Source organism: Haliotis asinina, chromosome 11 (genome assembly GCF_037392515.1).
Source record: "Haliotis asinina isolate JCU_RB_2024 chromosome 11, JCU_Hal_asi_v2, whole genome shotgun sequence".
In the NCBI taxonomy this organism is placed as follows: domain Eukaryota; kingdom Metazoa; phylum Mollusca; class Gastropoda; order Lepetellida; family Haliotidae; genus Haliotis; species Haliotis asinina.
In genome coordinates, this window is record NC_090290.1 from 15,881,244 (window position 1) to 15,905,242 (window position 23,999).

General features: G+C 38.4%; 2 protein-coding genes across 9 annotated transcripts in view; one reads left to right on the plus strand and one right to left on the minus strand.

Moving 5' to 3' along the window:
• Positions 1-10,157, plus strand: part of LOC137255269 (acyl-CoA-binding protein-like) — a 33,587-nt gene extending 23,430 nt beyond the window's left edge. For both annotated transcript variants that reach the window (XM_067792719.1, XM_067792718.1), the window contains exons 2-5: positions 1,148-1,262; positions 7,366-7,428; positions 8,706-8,785; positions 9,962-10,157. In XM_067792719.1, coding sequence (XP_067648820.1) covers positions 1,148-1,262; positions 7,366-7,428; positions 8,706-8,782 — 255 coding nt within the window. In that variant the 3' untranslated portion in view covers positions 8,783-8,785; positions 9,962-10,157. The remainder of the gene's footprint in view (positions 1-1,147; positions 1,263-7,365; positions 7,429-8,705; positions 8,786-9,961) is intronic.
• A 281-nt stretch (positions 10,158-10,438) lies between these two features.
• The window catches only part of LOC137255259 (partitioning defective 3 homolog), a 94,997-nt gene continuing 81,436 nt past the window's right edge, over positions 10,439-23,999 (minus strand). For all 7 annotated transcript variants that reach the window (XM_067792703.1, XM_067792707.1, XM_067792704.1 and 4 more), the window contains 6 exons: positions 23,063-23,284; positions 18,974-19,133; positions 18,221-18,355; positions 17,353-17,722; positions 16,727-16,794; positions 10,439-15,977 (listed from right to left, as the gene is read on the minus strand). In XM_067792703.1, coding sequence (XP_067648804.1) covers positions 15,563-15,977; positions 16,727-16,794; positions 17,353-17,722; positions 18,221-18,355; positions 18,974-19,133; positions 23,063-23,284 — 1,370 coding nt within the window. In that variant the 3' untranslated portion in view covers positions 10,439-15,562. The remainder of the gene's footprint in view (positions 15,978-16,726; positions 16,795-17,352; positions 17,723-18,220; positions 18,356-18,973; positions 19,134-23,062; positions 23,285-23,999) is intronic.

Here is a 23,999-nt window from a genome sequence, read left to right on the forward strand (position 1 = left end):
GCTTTCTGTGTAACAGAGGCTGCTTACCATAATCAACAAGTTGTTTTACGTAACGAGTAGATTATTTACTTATTTGTGTACACAACCAAGATTAGACTACTGCTCACGACCTCAGACGCTGGGCATGCATACTGTTTAAGCTCCGCGAACCTATTCACTGCGCATGCGTTATGGACGCAGCGCAGCACAGCTATTGAAACCAGTTTTCCCCCCAGCGCTGGGGGGAATTTATTGAAACGTTTGAACTCCGATTTCGCGGGCTTTTTTTTCATCGCGTTTTTTTCAACTTTATAGGTTGAATTGGCATTTTTTATGATTTATTTCGGTAAGTGCATACTGAAAGGTACCAGAATCTGCAAAGTTGTGTTTTACGTTGCATGTGACCTTTAAGTGGGTACCAGTCTCAAAAGCCCAAACCCATTATGATCATCTGGATTAAATGATGTATTACAGTTGTGCAAAAGTGATTAAAAGGTTGTATTGTCTCTGAAGATTTAGACATAATTACCATAACTTCTTTTGAATGGAATACAGGATTTAAATTGCTAAAACTCTAAATTTTAGCTTCCAAGCTGAACAATATATTGCCATTTCTTACAAATTCGTAGTGTAACGGGTATGGGGGTAGGGTAACAAGTGGTGGGGTATGTGGGTAGAAAATTTGGACCTGTCCCAGCCATAGTCTCCAGTGTATGCAGCTATAACAAGTGTTTCCTACCTTGATGGTTAGAACTGATCTTCAGTTACCTTGCTTGCCATAAAAGGTGATGAGGCTTGTCTTAAGACTAACGATATCATGTGGTCAGGCTTGCTGACTTTCTTGACACATATCATCATATCACAGTTGTGTAGATCGATGCTCATGCTCTTGATCACTAGATTGTGATATCCAGAGCGTATTATTTAGAAACTGCTGCCATATGCCTGGAATATTGCTGTGTGTGGTGTAAAACTAACCTCACTCACTCACTGAATATTGCTAATTGCTCAATCACTAAAATAGCCTCTGACTACGTCATTGAACATAATTGACTGTTTCGACCCAATAATATATGCGAGTGTGTTGAAATGTTTTTAACACTATTTGTACCTGAAATGATATGAAATATTTTTACCCAATTGTATTATAAAACTTAATTTTCAACAGGAATTCAACAAGGCAGCTGAAGAAGTCAAGAACTTGAAATCCAAACCCTCAGACGATGAAATGTTGGAGATCTATGCTCTATACAAGCAAGCAACAGTTGGCGACTGCAATACACGTAGGCTTACATTTCATACAAGTTCACTTTAATAATTGATTTGTTTGAGTTAATGTTGAGAGTCATTATTGCCACTTCAAGATGTTAACATGGACTGCCCTTGTAGTCATACATCTGTGCCACAGCTACCCTTCAATATCAGTCATGGTGATCTAATCATGAAATAAATATTGATCAGTCATTGGTAAATATTGAGACATGACTGTTAGCTAAAGTGCTAAAAACATCTGAATGAAAGAAATGAATATATTATTGGTGAGTGTTGGTGTTTCCAGGAATGGAATATTTAAACACCTGAGCACAACTTAAGATGCTGCCCATGAATAAAGACATAACTTTGCAGATTAATGTTTTAATGTAGGATATTATCAAGAACACAAAGGATATTATCAAGAACACAATTTTTATTTCAATGATCATGAATAAATTTTCCTATGAACATTACATTTGATTGTCAGTCAATTCAGCCCTGATGGCTGGTGGAGTTAATTGTGGTTGAAGCGTTCACTCATTATACCTGAGACATGAGTTAAGTTCCCCACATAGGTATGATGCGTGAAGCCCATTTCTGGTTTCTCCCTGCCAGATAGTGCTGGAATATTGCTAAAAGTGACATCAAAAAACATGCTTGCACACATAATAGATGGATTTGAGTTACCACCATGAGGCAATATATGAAATGTGACATGTTTTCTGTTGCAATACAAAATAATGCATTTTTGAAAATTAATTTCTTCCTGCTCCAATCATTATTTTGCTGAGACCTGTGAAGATTGTGTTTAGAATTTGTCTTCGGCATTCATGCTTGTCGTCAGAGATGGGATTGAGCTCTGGCTCGCTCAGTTGGTGCATGTCATTGCAAAACAGGAAGTTCAAAGTTCATTGTGTCTATTGACCAATTTTAACACTGTGTAGCGAACTTAACAACAGCAACAACAACCAAGGTTCAGTATTAAGTTGTTTCAGTCTGGTGAATAAAGTGTTTACTTCAGCCTTCAGCAACCCATGCCCCATGCTTCCATAAAAGGCAACTATGCTTGTCGTAAGAGGCGACTAACAGGATCAGGTGGTAAGGTCAGAGACTTGGTTGACATGTCATTAGTTCCTAATGGAGCAGACTGATGCTTATGTTGTTAATCATTGGATTGCCTGGCCCAGGCTTGTTTATTTACAGACTGCCACCATATAGCTGGAATTTTGCTGAGTGCGGCATAAAAATAAACTCACTTGCTAGCACTGATGACCCAGTTTTGATTCCCGAAACATCCTAAATGGGTACAAAGTGTGAGGTCTATTTTTGGCATCTTTTGCTGTGATATTCCTGGAACATTACTAGTCAGAAGTTGATGAATTATTTCAAATATTCAGGGAAATGATGACAAAATAAATTTTAAGCTTTGATCATGGGGACAGTGTAGCTTTGTCCGAAGAATGACCAGTGACTATTTTATTGCCTAACTGAAATATAAATTGATTATTTTCTTGCCTTTCTTGCATATATGTTCCATTCTACATACCAGAATAACACAATTTTTATTTTTGTACATTTTGTACAACAGCAAGAACCTCTTTATATTAAAAAATTAATTGCATTTAAAATGTAATTACTAGTTACAGAGATTTGCCAGGATTTATTCATTGTGGAGCTCTTGTGCCCTTTGTAATACACTTTCATTACAACATAATAATTAAGAACAGGGTTGGATTTTAAGATAGTAAGCTCTACAAAGCTATAGATAAATTACAAATCTGTAATATCAGATTCCTATCTACTCCTTTTATTCATGAGTTTAATATGTTTCCGTCAGTCAAACATCCATACTTGTTTGCATTCAATATAATTTATGTTTGATAATGTTTTCATTTTTTGTTTGTATTTGTATTGTACGCAGTCTTGTGTCTGGTGAAACCCTCTATTAATCAGGCAACCATGGTAACAACTGCCTCAACAGAGCAGATAAATCACTTGCCCACCTGCCATTAACATGGACTATACTTGACAGGGGCTGTTTATAGTAACAAGGTGGCCCTATCTCTGTATGTGTAACATCTATGTCAGGTTGTCCTGTTGGTGTAGCAATCCCTGGACATGGGGGGTCATATCAAAATTCTAAAGTGTTGATGTGACATTCTGCATTTTAAAGGAGCGGCTTGTTGAAATTTATGTTCACATGTGGCAGGAAAACTGAAGTTTGGCACAGACATAACATAACACATCATAATCATACAACAATCAGGAGACAACAGTTCTGGAAAGTGCATCCTACCTTTAGGAGCAGAAATGCGAAAAATGGGATTAGATTGTACAGATTCAAGTACTATTTTGGATTGAACCATCCTGGATTTGAACCCATACTGTAAGAGTAAGGTGGCAAAGGGACACTACTCAATGCTAGTGATCAAACACACTGACCCTAGCTTCTACAAAAGCGGAATTGTCTTTTACATTGGTTAGTCAAGGCTGTACTTATAGTAAAGACAGGGTCCAGTTTGAAGCATAAATGGTTGACTAGATTTGTCAAACTGCAATTAATTGTTTTCCTAGGACATGATAATATGTGAATTATTTCAGCATTTTGGATCAGTTCTTTGATTTTCAGATTTTCAAGAGATTTGATGTTCATTTCTTAAACATGACATTTAATTTTAACCGGCTCTCCATATAACATGTCAGACGTGAAACATTATACCTTTGAGGTGAATTGAACAAAAGCAATTACAAATGTTACAGAAGAATTAATAATAACAAAAACTGAAACTTACACACTGACAACATAAGATCCACTACTTACAAAAAAATTACATGGCCTGTGAAGGTCCGGGTTAGAATAGGCCTGCAGCAACCCATGCCTGCCATAAATGGCGACTATGCTTGTCGTAAGGGGCGACTAACGTGATCAGGTGGTCAGTCCCACTGACTTGGTTGACACATCATCAATACCCAATTGCACAAATCGATATGCATGTTGTTGATCACTGGATTGTCTGGTCCAGACTCGATTATTTACAGACCGCCGCCATATCGCTGTAATATTGCTGAGTGCGGCGTAAAACTCAACTCACTGCTTACATGAGTGAGTGAGTGGAGTTTTATGTGGCTTTAGCAATATTCCAGTCATATCATAGCAGGGACACTAGAAATGGGCTTCACACATTGCACCCATGTGGGGATTAGAACCTGGACCTTCGGCATGATGAGCAAATGCTTTAACCAGTAGGCTACACCACTGCCCACTACTTATATGAAATCCGCCACCTTTATGTGACCATTTCGACCAGTTTTAGCTGCCATTGTCATGGGTGACAGTTTATTAGATGTATCATTGCTTATTCTGAGACATGAGTACTGGCAAACAAGGATAAGCTGGACTTATGCAGAGAATGCATTTACGAGTAGTAGTGCATGGAAGTGAGGAAACCCATTTGGTTTGTGAAAGGGAGAGAGGATGTAGGCTAGTTCACATGCAGTGCATGACGATTAAATTAACTCTGTGATCATAAGACCCTCACATGTTTGGTGTAGCCACATTTTCCTAGTGTTGAATAACAAACAAACAAACTAAGAGTCTAGTGTTAGTGTAATATGCCACTATGACATAATCAGCACATTTAATGGCCAAGTTAGGTTTTGATACAAGCCCTGAAGAACTCATCACAGGCCTCGAGAACTTAGCGATCAAAACTTGCAGGCCTGTATCTCTCGATGGTACACCAGTAGATAACCACTGGCCTACGTTTATACAGTCATGTAGCTATACTGGACAAGCTGAACGACTTTTCTTCCAATGGATTTTGTACTTAGCAACAAGATACACAAAGTTGCTGCAACTTGTAGATTGGGTCCAAAGTCCCTTTGGTAGTTTTCCGATGTGGGCTTGTCAATTGAAATGCCATAGATGCTGTGATTAAGGAATTGTCAGCAATGAATCATGCTGGAACACAGCACTGTTATCTGTTTCTAACAGGTATAGACTCCTTAAAGAGTCAATGGGTTCGTTTTTTGGTTCACACGCTTGCTCGTCTTGTTGGAAATCAAGAATAGATATTGAGTTTGGGTGGTGGGGTAGTCTAGTGATTAAAGTGTTCACTTGTTGCACGGATAATATTTATCGATAGTCTATTGATATTTAGTTGGGAATAGTCAGTCTGAATAATCAATCTGCATGATCTGTATCAATAAGCAGTCCTAGTGCATATAACTCGGAAATACTGTTTTAAATGATAATATTATTAATACAGTTTGGGGATTAGTTTCAGGATCCAGGACAAGTGGTGCTAAACTGCTCTTGCAGATTTAAATGATGTTTTAAGTTTGATTGGATCATTGGTAGGTATTGGCACATATATTTTCACAAAGGCTCATGTAATTATCTTTCTGGTGGCCTATGGGGCCTTTTGAAAAAGTTGTATTTCTAACCCGTATTTCTAACCCTGCTGATTGATTCTGCATGCACCTAGTTTTTAAAACCTTGTTATCCGTGAAGGTCCTGGGGTAGAATAGGCCTTCAGCAACCCATGCTTGCCATAAAAGGCGACTATGCTTGTCGTAAGAGGCGACTAACGGGATCGGGAGGTCAGACTAGCTGACTTGGTTGACACATGTCATCGGTTCCCCATTGCGCAGATCGATGCTCATGTTGTTGATCACTGGATTGTTTGGTCCAGACTCGATTATTTACAGACCGTCGCCATATAGCTGGAATATTGCTAAGTGCGACGTAAAACTAAACTAAACTCACTCACTCACTCCAATTGCTTTAGGGGGCGGTGGGATAGCCTATAGGGGTTGTTCTCTATTTCGCCTGCATTCTCAAACAACACCTCATGGTCTGTAGACCACAAATTACGCAATGATAAACAAGCTTCATCCCTATGATATGAAAATGGACTCTTCTATCTGAAAGAAGACAAAGAGGTACACAGAAGTATAAAATAACTTTATTGACATTACAATATATTTAATATCGTTATGGGAAAAAGATTTGCTTATATCAACATGTTCGGCAATTTATAAAAATAATCACTACTGCAAGAAGAATGTTCATTCGGCAATGCTTATTTAAATAAATAATGGAATTGATATTGGATATACTTTTCTTCCTATTCCACTAAATATTTTATGACAAGAGTCAATCAAGATCACTAGAGCACTGGTAAGGCGGTTTCATTATAGGAGTGCCAATACCTATCATCCACCTGACGAAGGGGCAAGAATTAGCCTTGAAACGTCGTGTTACAAGATTTAAAGAAGTTGTCATCCATAATAGTGTCTTGTATTATAGGAGTAGGGGAGCATCTTCTCATCCTAATTAGTCGCTTTGTTTTTGTTGGCGATTGGAGAAGAAGGTTTTGTTGGCGATTGGAGAAGGCGAATAGAGATGTAGGCGATTAGGGACTAAACTGCCTATAGTCTGTCTAACAGTCCCTGAAGCACATTATTTTTCCTACTGCCTAGCCCTCTCTGCAGTGCAAAAGCCTTAAATATAGCAAGTCTTGATTTTGATAATAGGTTTGTTTCTTGCTATCAAAATTATGTCTATTCAGAGACTAAGCATTAGTCGAGGGTGGTCTAGTGTTTGTTCTACACTCGAAGACCTGAGTTCAATTCCCCACGTGGGTACAATGTGTGAAGCCCTTTTCTGATGTCTTGAGCCACAATATTGCTGGAATATTGCTAAAGGTAGCCTTAAACTGTGCCTTTATAAAATAATTCTTAAAGTAATTCTCAACTAAAGCTTACATCCTGTAAGCTTTATTTATCATGCTACATTAGGAGCATAGAAAGGCATTTTTTCCATGTAAGCCTGATAGGTTGCTAAGCTTTAAGATAGTATTGAGGGCTTGACCAACCTTTTTATCAGCAATCATGTAAGCCAGCAAGACAAGGCTTTTTTCTAATAATGGTAGCTAAGATGAAAGTTCCTCATCTGTGTGTAATTTGTCATTTAGGGGTTGAACAGGTGAAATTTAAAAATTATTTTGATTTGTAAATTTTGATGCATCTGTGGAGTTAGTGAGGTAAACGATTTTGTAAGTTTTCATGTCAACATAATTAAGTTCAAGGTCAATCATGTGCCTTAAATCCAAATTTTAATCATTTCAGCAAAACCTGGAATGCTTGACTTGAAAGGGAAGGCCAAGTGGACTGCCTGGGATGGCAAGAAAGGTTAGTTCGGGCAGATCCAGCAGGAAGGTTTACCATCAGTGGAGCAGACGTCATAAATTAGTAAATATGTAAAATTGCTGCTAAACTGATCAGGGGGATGTCAACTCATGCCTTTAGATGTTGATTTGGGATTTAACATGTTTGACTGTTTATCACAAGTAAACTTCTGTAATCAATTGTAACAGAATGTTGTCACTACATCAGAGGTACATGTATTTTAAAACAAATTTCACATGTTGGCAAAATAGTGTCAAGATGCAATTGTCTACAAAACATTCTTTTTTACTGCCAGGAGATGATTGCTTCTTGTGTCAGTTTGCCAACATGTGACCCTTGTATTAAAATGTTGCGACGAGATAAATTTTAGCAAATTTTGTTACATTTGATAACATGAGTATACTTGTGATAAGCAGTCAATGTGTTCTGTGTTTTTGTGTGTTTTCAAGTTGAAGGTAAGGGCTCATTTCTAGGGCATTACTCCAGAACTGTTGAATATTTCTGGATGAAAGTTGCTATATGAACCAGTCTGTTCGTGAACTGGAGTCTTTTGATTCTGATTTGGGATTTAAATGGCATAAATGTTACTCTGTTTTCAAGTTTTCAAAGGTAGCATTTCTTAATGGAACATAACTCTAAAACTGTTGAATATTACTGGATGGAAGCTGAATTGGAGCCTATTCATTTTTTGAGATATTGATAAATATTGAACAGCATCATTGAACACACTGGCAGTGAACCGAAAGTGAGGTATAAGTAGTCACACTCCAGAAGTAAATAACACTAGAGTGTGTGAAAAATTACGGCTGGCCAAGGAGATTTTGGAGTCTGAACAATGAACATAGGGTGCAAGGGCTGGTAGCTTGTGTAATGCTTCATTTGATTACCGAGAAGTGAACCAGTGTTCAACTGCTAAGCAGCTCACATGATGATATTGTAGCAGGGTGTGGAGTTATCCCACAGGTGACATCCTTATCTTGTCAACACAGGTGACATCCTTATCTTGTCAACACAGGTGACATCCTTATCTTGTCAACACAGGTGACATCCTTATCTTGTCAACACAGGTGACATCCTTATCTTGTCAACACAGGTGACATCCTTATCTTGTCAACTTGTGGATAGGGTTAACTTCTTCGGTCGTGTGGACAAGTTGGATCAGTAGGTCCATGGTTTGAATCTCAGCCTGGTTCTCAACATTTTATAATCTCTACATTATGTATTTGACAAGCAGCATATTATTGTTATTGTTAATGAAATTGTAATGTTTATTCTTTCAGGGATGTCTCAAGATGAGGCCCGAGTGCAGTATGTCGCTAAAGTTGAAGAGCTCAAGGGGAAATATGGAATGTCCTAAAATGTAAGTAATTTACACTTCAGTCGAAGTAAATAGTGAAGTAGTTTGTTATTGGGCTAATATACTTGTTTACTGGTATTAAATCCTTTTCCACTATATCTTTACCAATCAGATTTAGACACTTACAAGCTCTGTTTAAATGGTTTTAATGCCAGTGTTTTCAGAAGTTTTATTACATGTATTTTGTAAATTTGGACTAGAAAAATATTCTTCATAAAAATATACGAATCAGGATAACAAGGTTTTTGGTTGTAAAATTCAGATAAATCACAACGCGGTGTCAATACGAAATTCTTCACCAGATGATCAAGTGATAGAAGTTATGTGCAGCTGTCTGCACTGCCTGGGTAGAATGACAGACAATCAGCAGACATGGCTGACCATTTGGCTGCCTTGTGTTGCCAACATGGATTGCAGGAGATGAATTTAGAATTCCCACACGGGTTGACATTACCCTTTGTTCAATTAGATTCGTTTGCATAAGGGGTGGTGGGGACCAAGTGATTAAAGTGTTTGCTTGTCACACACAATACACGGGTTTGATTCCTCACATGGGTACAATGTGTGAAGCCCATATATGGTGTTCTCGACATCATATAGTAGGAATATGGCTACAAGTGGCGTAAAATCCAGCTCAATCAGACAGTCATTTGTGAAAGTTTGATATTTCCCCTTTGATGCTTTTCTTGATGGTTCAATTATAAAGAAGTAACAGGTCAGAAATATTTTTTGAAGGGGGGAGTTTTTTTGTAGTAAAGCCTTAGCAAACAATTTTATCAAAGTTTGCCTCAAGCATTCACGATCAAAATATTTTTTAGTGGCGATGTCTGAAAAATATTGGGCGTTTGATTCTTATTCATGTTTTGGCAACTATTAATTGAGGTGTTTATTTTCAAGCCATGTAACCATGGTAACAAAATTACATTGTATTTTAGTTTGTTAGGGGTCGCCTGATGATTAAAGCATCAGCTCGTCACATAGGTGGTGGAGTAGCCTAGTGGTTAAGGCGTTCATTCGTCACACCGAAGACCCATGTTTGATTCCCCATATGGGTACAATGTGTAAAGCCCATTTCTGGTGTCCCCCATCATAATATTGCTAAAAGCGGTGTAAAACAGTGCTCACTCACTCATATATAACATGAACAAATAATTCCTGTGCATTAATTTTTTTTTTCAGACTTCTACACATGACAGCATGACTGCAGATCAAACTGGCTTCACTCTAGTTTCCAGCTGTTTACTTATTTTTAAACTCTTCAGGCCAAAAGAAGCCACATGCTTGTTAAATTCTGTTGTTAGTGAACTCTTTTTTTGACTGTCACGTTTTATGTATCGTTTTCACATGTCAGACATAAACACCTGCTTTTGATAAATGGTTTGTTTGTTGTCTGTATACACTCCGATGCATAAGTCAGATAAGGGGACATCATACTTGTGTTGACTAATATGCGTTACACGTTATGAAGTCAAACCTCATTACTTTTTAGGTGTCAAGTAACATGTTGTTTTTTTCACAACAACCCTGCCACAGTTACATCCTATTGTGAGTTTTCCCATAACATTTAGATTTACATATGATACATGTTTTCTCACACACCAGACCAGGGTTAAGTTGGTCAAATATAGACATCAAGAAATAATAATACATTCAGTCTTCTGCATATAATTTATTTTCATCCTTTTGTAAAATGTTTATGCTGTACAAAAATAAAAATATGACATTTTCCTGTGTGAATATAGGTACAGCCTACAACTATTTGTATGTACACTACTTACAGGGAGTACAGCACAGTTATGAGTACAGTCAAGCTACATACATGCATACAGATATACAGTACAGGTCTAGAGTAACAGTCAAGCCACAAACATGGACTGACTGAAAGGCTGGGGCAGTTACCCTGTAATTACAGGGTACAGTTTTGGGTACAGTGAGGTTACAAACATGCACAGAGTAAGGGATCGATACCACATAACTCTGTACAATAAGAGTATAGTTTCTGTACAGTCAAGCTACAGATACAGACTAAGACCAGTGCTGTGTCACCCTGTAAATACAGGGTACAGTCAAGTTACAAAGCATGAGGCTGATGCTGTGGAACTCAAAACAGTGTACAGTTTCTGTGTACAGTTAAGCTACACAGATGGAATAAGAGAGGTACAGTGTCTCCCTGTAGGATACAGGGTACAGTGTTTAGTACAGTCATCTAAACACACGAAAAAAAAAGACACCCTGAAGCTGTACTCTGTACAATCAAAGTACAGTTTCTGTGTACAGTCAAGCTACATGACATACCTTCAACACTGAGACCCACTGTCTTAAAGCTTCAGAGTGCCATTGTACAAAGCGATCTTTGTGCTAAGGTGAGTGTATCTCCCAAACCTTAGCATCGACTTAAAGGTAGCCTTAGTGCTATGGTTCTTTTATACAACGGCACCAAGTCCAGCAGTTCCAGCAAAGATGGCAGCAACAGTGACAGTGACGCTAACATTTCTCTGAAAACATGAACTCTCCAAGATTCAACATAGACATGAAATTCCATAACAGATGAAATGGTTTTTGAATGCTCAATTTACACAGACATTTTGAAATCAACACTTTCTCATTGGTACTTACTTGTCAACTATTTTTTGCAAATTGTAACAATTAACTTGAAGAATATTATGATGAGCTTCAAGATCTGTCACAAAAATGATCTGGAAATGGAACATGCATTGCGTCCAGCACTCAGTATCAATGTACAGTGGAAGCTGAAAAAAATGGCATCGGTCCAATCTGGTAAGTTGTCAACACTGGCATAAAATCTCAGTCTTGTCCGTGGCTTTTTCATCAGCTCTACCATGCGGCACATTGTCTAAAGAGTATTATTTCATCAGTCAAAATGAGTGCCGGTTTCCACTGTATTGACAGCTTCAACTGCATTGACATATGTTACATTGTGAAATGTACAACAAAAATTTGACAGGTGATAAATTCTCCTTCCATTTGTAATCACATGTTCAAGGAAAGTGTTAGTTCCTGAATATTAACAGAAAGTATTATGTTACAAATGACATAAGAATACTGATTATTACTAGATAAAATATCATCTACTTGATGAATAGATAATTAATATATATATGATCATCTCAATATTCTCATTTCCAACCAATTTCAAGGCAAAATATGACCAATTTCATTGCTATGTTAAAACATGTACTTTTTTACAATTGAATTCATTTCTTAATGAGGTACTCAAAAACTCAGTCCTATGACAAGTGAAAACTGATATTTTTGAAGTCAACAACATATAATGAGCAAAAACATTTCAACAGCTGAGCAACCTGCAACACATACAAGTATTTCTACTTCATTGTCAGAAATACTTGAAAGGCCACATAAAATATACGTTGTTCCTCATTTTTTGGCAAAATAAACAAAAACAAATTTTTTTTTGTTTTCCAAAACCTTTTTTTCAGGAATACATAAAAATAGTGATGAGCAAAATAGTGTGAGCGAGTGAGTTCAGTTTTATGCTGCTCTTGGCAATATACCAGCAATATCACAGCAGGGGACACCAGAATTTCTTCACACATTGTACTCATGTTGGGAATTGAGCCTGGCTTTATGGTGCAACACCACAAGACTACCCTACCATCCAGAGATATAAAAATATACTTACATACCACAAAACATTTAAAGTCGCAAGAATTTTCAGTTTGTTCAATGAGGAACAGCATACATTTTACAGTGGCCTGATGACGTGTTAAATAGTTCTTGTAAATGTACATGGGAAAATCAAAAAGGATTTTAAAAAACATCAGTACCCCATGTACAAGGTATCACATTTGCATACAAGCAGAGCGTCTGACGTACAACACTTTATGAGGGGTGTAAAAAGATATTAAAGCTACTCCCAGATGAAATAACATAATAAATTAATGACAACAGTTTTTGCATAAGTTTCACAACCACCTTAGTCCGATGTTTCTGTAAAAAGTTGCATGGAAAGTTCAGTTATGGACGGAAAGAAGCAAGAAAAATCTCTCACTTTTCTTTGCATCCGTCAGAGCAAGCAGCATGACAATATCCTCAATGCACCCAGTTGATGAGGTTCTAAATCCTCATTCCATCTTCTCCAATCCATTGTATTTTATCTCCATTCTATCATCATAAATACTAGGCACCCATTCACCACCATAGCTTGGACCCATATTGCACAATGCAAAAAATATCTGTCCCATGAAATTACCCACCTGAGCAAAAGGAATTTTGTGCTCGGAGATAAAGACTATAATGCTATGGTGGTGTACTTGATAAAGTACATGCTGTATAATACTGGATGACCATAGCTATTTAGACCTACCTATTTTTCTGTGGTCACATTGAAGGTCATTAGGTCAAGGTAACAGATTTGTCATTGAAGGTGAAACTCCAAAGGTCATTCAGATTAACTTTAATCATTAGGGCAAAATCTGCATAAAGGCTAAGGTCATTAAATCAAGGTCACTGATTTTACACTGAAGGTGAAACACCTTAGATCATGAAGATACAAGTTTATCATCCTGTCAAAATCTGCATGAACACTATGGTCTAACAATGGTCTAATAGTGGTCTTGTAGCCTATCTAACCTACTTTATAGAAAATAAGGCTAACCTTATAAGTAATGATGTTTCATACCCCATTACACTGAAATGTGTAATAATTGGGGAGACCAATTTCTATAGCAACTGTAAAGAAGCATGTGGTTAAACGCTGGTCCAAATAGATTGTCATTCGAAAACACATTACCCGGTTCTCATCATGGAAGTGGTCAACTTATGCTGATAAATGGATTAAGAATTAACTTTATGAATAAACATGATCATAAGAAGAATGACTGAAAAAACATGCAGTGATGTTGAATTATATATATTGAAACAAAACAATAACATGTTGGGTTTTTTGTATTCTTCACAACACTTGAAACAGTATTGGTAATCTAACTCAAAGTTTGGTGAACTTCAGCACAGCCTAATAGAAAATACTCCTGGAGAGAGTGAGTTAACACTTCTAGCAACATTCCAGCAATATTACTGCAGGAGACACTGGACACTGGCTTCAGTGGTGACAACCCGGAAACACAATCAGAGAGAGATTCAAACCCATACTACCGACACAAGGTAAGTAACTTGGCAGAGCAAATGTAGCACCGCTGACCACTGGGCTATCAGTTCCCCTTGTAATACAATGAATATGAAACAGTAAATATTTATCTAACAGATGTCCATGGGATTTTGTGACCCCTCCAATTTCATTAAATTTAGTAACCTTTGTCTACTATGTAATATCTTTCAATGATCCTCTCCAGGATAGTTCAGTTTCTCAATTATCCAGTCAGTATTTGTATATAATTGCAGCCAATATCATTTCTGAAAATATTGACTGACTGTGTTGTTTAAATGTTGGATGAAATCTAATAAATGATTCGAGAGAATTTCCTACAAGATTACCAAATGTAAAAAAAAAAAATGGTTTCCAAACTGGATAACTCAACGTAACAATAAACAAGAATGTTTGAATCTTCCTGTATTGAAGTGTCTGCGCTTCACTTTGAGTTAGATCCCCAGTACTTTTTATGAGCCGGGCTTTTGTTGATTTGAGCATTTTCAATAAATAATATATCTGTGTCTGATTTGGAAACAGAAACCTTTCTGAGCAATGTCTGCTTGTCATTCTTGTCTTGGATGCATGTAATGATTCTGTAGTCCTTAATGATTGAAATCCATTTTACGAAAGTTTCTCATACCTTATTCAATTAAATGGCATATCCTTTTGACTTTTATCACTACTGTACTGAACAAAACAAAGATAACGATCATGACTTTTTTAAAGGGATATTCTCTATTTGTGTAACCTAAGCACACACTGAAAAAAGTTATCATCATCCAATTCTTTTGCTACAGCCATCAACATAACCTGCAAAATATCAGTCCATCAATAACTGAAATTGTCAGTTCCTTTCATTTCAGTCAGAAATATTGTCAAAGGGAGATAAATCATGAAAATTACTTCCCACCACTAAAAATAAATGAATAAATTCCATATTGAATTGAATACTATGCGAAATATTCGGTGAATATTGCAAATATATAATATATACTTGCTGAAATAATATCTCATATAGTGCATTCTGTGAGGAAGGGTTAATGTTGTCATTGTTAATCAAATCACACACTGATCATGATAACATTCAACACTGATTCCCGTTCACCCAAAGTCACATCCTTTTTGATTATAGAGTTCATGGTAATGTGTGTGCATCCATATGAAATGTATGTTTACACAGGTAAGGAGAAACAATGTGCAGATGGACACATACTCTGTGTTAAGTCAAATCCAGACGGACACATACTGACTGTCAAGACACACCCAGACAGACATATCCTGTTGGGATAAATCCACATGGGCACACACTTTCTGTCAAGACAAATCAAGATGGACACAACCCGTAAAGACAAATTCAGAGGGAGACATTCTGTTCTGTCAAAACTGGGATGGACACATCTTGTCAAGACACACCCAGAGAGACACATCCTGTCAAGACACACCCAGATAGACACATTGCATATGTCAACACCAATCCAGATGGACAGATCCTGTAAAGAAAAATCCAATCCCAACACAGCCAAATGGACACACATCTCATCACAGTGGTACCTTTTCAATCTTCACTCCATTATGAGGAAAGATCTAGGAACAAATCTAACTCAATGGATTCATGAATTGACTTTCAACCCAGAATACACCTTGATCAACAATCACACTTTTGCCGAACTTGGGTCTGTTATTGTCTGTACTGGCCTCCGACCTGCCATGGCAGGAAATTTGGGGTCTCTATAAGCTCTGGCAGGGTCTCCATAAAAATTGGGCCCATTTTTTGGATTGAGTCTTGTGAAGGCTGTCTGCCTGTTGACGTTTGTAAAGTCTGGCTGTGTTTGGTACCATTCATCTGCATACTGTTGAGGTCCACGTGATGAGGGACGATCAGGATGAGGAGGGTCAGGATACTGCCCAGCCCCCCGGGACTGCGGACGGTCCCTCTGGTGGGGGTAGTTGTTGTGTGAGAAGTGTGAGTGCTGGCTCTGATCGGAGTAGCTGCTGGTGTCACTAACACTGGGGTACTGATGGAAGTTGGAGGTACTGTCGTGGGATCCCATTCGAACATGCGACCCTCTGGGGAGAGAGTGATAATGATTACAGTAACAGTGAGTTATGGAGTGAGTGAGTGATGGAGTGAGTGAGCAAATGAGTAATCAAATGGGGTTGGTGAGTGTGTGGATGTTTTCCAGCCAGGCCATTCTGACTTACCTCAAAAAGGACTAAGTGAACTCTCTGAGCTCACGAACTTGACTTTCTGGATGATTACAGTCTTTTGTTATAGCACAATTATATTCAAGCTGTATTATGGCCGTCTTTAGTGAGTGAGTGAGTTTAGATTTTAAGTCACTTCAGTATTTCAGCCATAACATGATGCAGTCCTTAAAGAGTTTGGTCTACACCAGATGACCAGTGACTGACATTATGAGCATCCGATTGACAATACAATAAATCCAGACAATTAATAATCCCGCTATCGGGCCAGGAAAGGTCGTGTCGAATAAACAATTGTTATAAGGGTTACACATGTTATCTAACAATGGATGACATCCCTCGTGTTAGTACAAACAGGAAAATCCAAATTCAATGAGAGAGTTTTCCACACATGTAAGCTATTTAGCTACACACTTGGTTTGTAAATGACTGGGTCTGGATTAGTTGACCCAATGAATGACAGCATAAACATCAATCTGTGCAGTTAGTACACAATGACATGTATTGACCCGATCCCTTCAGTCGCCTCTAATGACAAGCATGGGCTACTGAAGATCAATACTTGGGTGGCATATATAATGCTCCCTGACTATGATGAACAGTGGACATACCTCTCCATCTCTGTCCGACTTGGCGGCCTCAGTCTCCCAGCTAGCTCCCTCTCTCTTTCCAATTTCCTCTACAACATCAGACACGACATGGGATGAGTGTAATCATATATATAAATCACATATGGCATTGGTAATACCAACACATTAAAGTCAGGTGTGTGATCCTTCCACCAAGTGATCAGTGAAGCTGTCAACCATATGATCATTTAACCATGTCATCCATCTCTCCACCTTCTCTGATAGATCAACCTCTCAACAATCAAGTCCATCAATCTTTCAACCACCTCTGACAGAACCTAAATGTAATCAATCAACTATTCAAACATCTGATCTATCAACCTCAACCACCATTCCATCAACTTCTCCACCTTCTCTGAATGATCAACCTCTGATGTATCAACTCCTCCATCTTCTCTGAATGATCAACCTCTCAACCATCTTTGATCTATCAGACTCCACCACTGATCCATTAACTTCTCATCCATCTCTAAATGATCAACCTCAACCATTGATCCATCAACTTCTCAACCTTCACTGAATGATCAACCTCTCCACCATCTCTGATCTATCAGCTCAAACCTTCTCTACATGATCATCCAAATGCCATACACTTCAACACAACCAACCTTTCTCTCCTCTTCTTGAATCTGTCTCTCATAGAACTCTTCCATGTCCTCATGAGGGTACTGCCCATGACGTTCCCGATGCTGTTGCTGATGATGCACCCTAAGCTGTTGTATTTTCTCTGCCCTACTCTGTCCCCCTCGCTGATCTGCTCTGCCCATTCCCCGATCTGCGGGGTGGGAAAACCCCTCCTGATTATACTGAGGGTCATAAAACATGGGTCGGTTCTCATGCATCAGTTTCTGCTGCTGGTCGAGCAGTTGCTGTTGTTTGAGCTGTTGTTTGAGCTGCTGCTGTTTTTGCTGTTCCAGCTGTTGCTGTTTCTGTTGTTCAAGCATCTGTTGACGTCTTTTGGCCTCAAACTCCCTTATCCTGAAAGAAATCCAGTATGTTTTAGTCTGTTTACATTGCTACAACAATACATTGGTTCAGGCAGCATACATTAAGTGGCATGTGATTGGTGTTGTTTTGTCTAAACCAAGTGACTGATAGTGTTGATCGACACTGTCGAAGAATCTATTTTGAGTGAATGACTATGGTTTATCATTGCTTTTAGCAATATTTTAGCAACATCACCATTGGGGGACACCAGAAATGGGGTTGACACATTCTACCAATGTAGGGAAACAAACCTGCATCTACAGTAAGTGCTTTAACCAGTAGGCTAGCCCTACTCTCTCAATTCTCAATTGGGTGGTGCTGTAGCCTAGTGGTTAAAGTGTTCACTTGTCACACTGAATACACCGGTTCGATTCACCACATGAGTACAATGTGTGAAGAATATTTCTGATGTCCCCCAACAGCTGGAATTTTGCTAAGAGCGTTTTAAAACTAATACACTCACTCAAATCTCAACTGAGGCAGTATTACCTGTCCTGTTCTTGTTGTGCCAGTACAAGCCTCTCTTGCTCTAGCTGTCGGGCTCGGACATCACTGTCAGAAGGTCGTTCTGCTGATCTTGACCTCCGAACATTCTCCTCGTTTGATTTGCGTCCTTTACTCAGCCTAAGGTAGAAATGTTTTGATATTCCCATCAACATGAACAAATGACGATTGTTTCACACCTCATAGAATTAATGAATATGGCTTCTTAAAAAGAGAAAAAGCTGCAAAACCTGTTTTATCCAATTTAGCTGTAAGATTTACATCAATGGATCTAATAGTCATGGTGCACCCTAGTGTACCCACTTGATGTGCCCCAGTGTGTCTCCTGATCTCCAGCCAAATGTGCCCAATATCTCCAGCCCTAGTTTACCCACCTGATGTGCCCCACTGTGCCTCCTGATCGCCAGCCTTGGTGTACCCACTTGATGTGCCCCAGTGTGTCTCCTGATCTCCAGCTCTAGTGTACCACCAAATGTGCCCCTGATCTCCAGCCATAGTGTACTCAAATGATGTGCCCCTGTGTGTCCCGTGATCTCCAGCTCTAGTATACCCACCTGACAAGCCCCAGAGTGTCCCTTGATGTCCAGCTCTAGTGTACCCACCTGATAAGCCCAGTGTCCCTTGATGTCCAGCTCTAGTGTACCCACCTGATAAGCCCAGTGTCCCTTGATGTCCAGCTCTAGTGTACCCACCTGATGTGCCCCTGTGTGCTCATACCTCCAGCCCATGTGTACCCACCTGATTAGGCCCTTGAAAATGCCCCCGCCTTTCTTGTCTTTTTGTTTCTTTTTCCTGAGACTGTGGAAGTCTTCGTTGGTGTTCTCACTACTGAAGGAAGATCTGGCAGAGTTTGACTGGGTGTGATTAAGGGACCCGCTCTCCATGCTCTCTTCCTCCACTGAAACAGGACTTGTGTGTCAATCACTCCACTAAAACCCTAAAACCAGTTTGAGTCAATCATGATTTAAATGGAACAGGTGAGTAACATTCATTATTGCACTTCACAGGTGTGGTACAATCATCCTATGTGAGTGACAATCACCTATTCACTGAAATCTTTAACTAACATGCATATGTCAGTCATAACTCACTGAAGTGAGTAAATCATTCTAACAAATGAAGTATGTCAAAAGATGAATCAATATTAGAAAAATCATAAAAAAAAACTACCAAAAAAAACACACACACAAAAATCCCCCCAAAACAAGAAAATTATATGTTTCAATTTTTCTGCACCTGTCCTTTTGAATACTAAAAATAAAAAAAATGTTGAAAACAAAAAATGTTTACTTATGAGTTAAGATATTGTTTTTCAGAACATTTGTTTTCATACTTTCAGACAATATTATTTGCATCATCACTGCCTTAAAACTGACCCAATATATTTAAGTAAAAACATTTTAAATACCCAAATCCAAGTTTTCTGATGGAGAAATGTTCAAACAGTACATCCCATGCACTTTAACTGAAACAACATCAAAACTACCAACTTCATCTAAAGGAAAGGTGGACACCCTCCTTAACAATCCCATGCAAACATCATGCACAGAACATGGCATTAATACCCTAGCCCTTGTCATACTGAGTGAGTGAGTTTCCTTTTATGTCACTTATAGCAATAATCATGGCCGGGGTCACCACAAATGGGCTTCACATACTATACCCACATTGGGATCGAACTCAGGACTTTGGTGTGACGAGTGAACGCTTTAACCACTAGGATACCCATCATCCCAGCTCTTGTCATAGGGGGTATGTCACAGGGGGTATGTCATAAGGGGTTATACGTTTTTCTCTTTTTAAAGATGAAAGATGGATTTTTTTTTCCAGCCATAACAGAAATGCATAAAACCCCCGAAACAATCATGAACACAAAATGAAACTAAAATGGAGTTAAAAGCCATTGTACAGTCATCCCATTACCACTGTGCCTTGAAGAGTAAAAGAGACTAAAGACACCCAAAACCTGCAAGAATATTTTAGATGCTCATCCTTCACATTTTTATAGTCTATTTCACTATTCTATCGGTCTATCATTTCAGAACTGTACGAGTAAAACAGACTTATGACAGTGACCTCTGAGAGTAAAACAGACTCAAGGTAAATAAGTTCAGATTTACTTCACACTTTGTACCTGTGTAGGGAATCGAACCCAGGTCTTAACTCACTGTCCCCTTATACTCAAGAGTTAAGACCATCACAACAGAGATAACTCCCAGAGTTAAAAAGACTCAAAACCCAAAGTGAATAGGCTTAAAACTTTTTCTAACCCAGTAACATAACAAAAGTTAACCTGGATTTTAACCCACAATATCAATTATGGTGCCTCAGATGACATTTCGTTTTGAAGCAAAAGCAAATGAGAGATGTGGAATCTCATTGGTCAATAGAAGGTACATTGAAAGGATATAACCACACTGAAGTTCCAGCCTAAGTCAGCAAGGGGGGAAACTGGACAACAGTTACCTCCCTTGCCTTGAGAAAATGTACAACAAAACATGAACTGGGGCTACAGAAATATTTAACTAAAATGCAACACAGCTGTTCAGTTTCCTTATTGGTAGAAAATTGGTAGAATATGGTTCAGATGCAGTCAACAGTTATAAGCAAAATGCTGAAGAAAAGCAAATAACAGGTTTAGTACTTTTCATGGGTATTTTCACATTCCTGATTAATGACATGGGTTATTTAAATCATCCATGACAACATTTGGTTACCGTGGTTACTCAAACTTTTAGTCAAATCAAGTGTTCAGCTTATCACACTGGTTAATGTCAGGCTTCAAGACAAGGGAGAGAACTCCCAATAACTTTCACAGGAAAGGGAGACAGTCACGGTTACTATGACAACACAAAACAGAACCTACACCACTGGGACAAGTAAAAATGTCTTACCATAACCAGCTGCCAAACAAAAAACAATAGTTCTACATAATGAGCAGCAATACGGAAAATATCAAGGTGACTTCACATTTAGACACTCAGCTGTGCATGCACACCAACGTCAAACTGTGTACAGTTGGACAATTGTATTGAAACGGAAAAATGTAAATAGTTCAGTTTTCTGATGTTCAATCCAGCCACAAACAAGTGACTTAATAAAGTGAGGGACTGAGTCTAGTTTTATGCTGCTTTTAGCAATATTCCAGCAATATCATGGTAGGGGGACTCCAGAAATGGGCTTCACACATTGTACTTAAGGGTGCAAAAAAGCCAGCTGGGCCAATAAATCTCCACAATCAGTGGCCAGACTGGCTTGCGAATTTTCATGGGGGTCATTTTGTAAATATATCACTCTCTCCAATTTGTTAAGTTATAATACAGGTCTATAAAAATATGCAAAGATTATGACCTGATAAAAATGTCCAGACCTATCAGCGACTTAATGATAAGCCCTTGTCAACATTCAGATTTCAGGCTAATGAATTATGTTGTGGTCTAGCATCCCTCAGGCACAGCAAGCCCCACAAGCTAGCAAATTTGGACACTAATTCGAACATTGGTCTTCAGCAACACATGCTTGTCTTAAAGGGCAACTAGCAGGATCGGGGGGCCAGCCTCTCTGACATGGTTGACACATGTCATTATATCCCAGTTGTGTAGATTGATGCTCATGCTGTTGATCACTAGACTGCCTGACCTAGACTATTTTCAAGCTGCCACCATATAATTGGAAAAATGCTGAGTGCAGTTTTTATGGACAAACCCACCAACCCTGCAGGGGACTGGCTGATAGCATCTATGAAGGAAACTAACAATTTGAATGCACTGTGGATGAAAGTGTGGATGCAACTTTTTTGAAAAGGAGACATGTATTTTATGATCAGTGGGGCTGCAATGATTTGGTTTGATTCATTGAAAATCGATTCTGACACCTTAGTTTCAATTTTAAATAACCATTATCACCATTTCGATTCGATTTTTTAATATCTACTAAAATTATTTCCACACAGCGAGAATGTAAGTTTTACTCTAACTCAAGCAGTTCTGAGTACTAAAATAAGGGGAAACGTATTTGATTGATGCTGGGCTAAATGGCAATGGCCAGGCAATGAGGATTGTTGTTCGCCAAGTTGACAATGGATTTTGAAATACATCATTTACACTCCTGATTTCCCAGTCAAATCTTGAAAATGTTTTTAGTGTGAAATATTTGTTTAATAAACTCTGAGAATAAAATGAAATCTGATGTTTTACATGTATGAAGAATCGAATCGAATCAAGGTCTGGGTGAATCCTTGCAGCTCTAACAATCAGCATTGTTATCTCCCTTGAAGTGGACAATGGAGGATGGATTACATGGGCTTTCTGGGCTCAGGTTATTGAAATACAGCTGACTTTGGTGGCATGAACAAGCAGCTGAAGGTAAGCACATGTATTAGTTAGTGGGTTATTAAGTACAATAACATCAATGCTTTAACATCTGTTGAAGAAGACAACAACTGTTATGTACAATGCATATTCAACATAAAAACAAGACACTGTGACAAACAGTCTTTCATCCTTTCACAAAAAAGTAAATTTCCACCGAGCGTAACCTTAAAAATGTTAGTCATGTTAATATGTGACCTTCGTGCCGAATTAAACCCTGATACTACTTTCCCCAAAACATAACATATACTGAACAGCAAAAGAAATGCAACTGTTTTTTGGTCAAGTAGATGAACACTTACTTTTTTGAGGTTTCATTTTTTTTAGTAACTTGTGTTTCTTTTACTGTTCCGTATAACATCCATAAAGTGATTAATATTCACACAAAATGATAAACCACTCTGAAAATCCAAAACAACCGTTAAAAATGTTGGGGTAATTGATGTAAAAATCTTACATGTATCCATAATGTTATGATCAGGCGTTGGGGCATCATAGGACCGATCAACAGCAGCCCGGAAACTATCATTGCATGCACGGGGTCGGCCAATGCGAGCAAATCGCCATGCTGGTATCTCCTCTACTTCCATCTGAGGGACGTTATCAGAGGCCAGGTCTTCGAAAGAGGATGATCGCTTGAGGCTAGACTGCCGAATCTGGGCTTGAGGGAAGGGGCGACCTGAAACATGAGTGTATTGACAGATGTCTGCAAATCTGTGACTCCAGTACAACAAAATCACTACAAGCTGGTGGAGACCTGATATTTCTTTACCATGTGTCTGCTAAAAAAGAAAAATAAGAAAAAAAAAAGGTGAAAAATTCTTTTCACATAACATCACAAATCCAACTCAAGCCTTCTGGCATCTCAATGATGTGGTCTAGATTACCAGAAGTCAGACTTTCAATTAGTGGAAATTACAGTGGCTGAGTGGGTTAGATGACCTATATCTGTGTTTAGGTGCCTGACTCAGACAGTGAGGGTTCAAATCCAGCAGGATACTCGACCGAAGGAGAGAAGTAGAATCTGTACTTGACTGAGAAAGTGTAATTCCAATCATATCACGTTACATTTGGCTGGTTTGTAAATGGCATTGTGGTTATTCATAATACTTGAAAGTTACTATTCCAATTTGTTAACCTTATCAACTGTTTTAACTATTTTGTCTCTTGAATAATCACTGAAGATTCACTGAAGATATCAGGAAAGATTTCTGTGACCAAGGAAGGTTTTCACGGAGTGATCACCAGTTCCATTTCTTCTCATAATTAACACTGGAGGTAGATCATGGGGAATAAACAATGAAACTTAGATCTGAAAGATTCTTAAAAGTTTTTGTTATTCAGATGAATGGCTATTTATACAAAGCTGTAGTATTACAATTTATAAAACACAC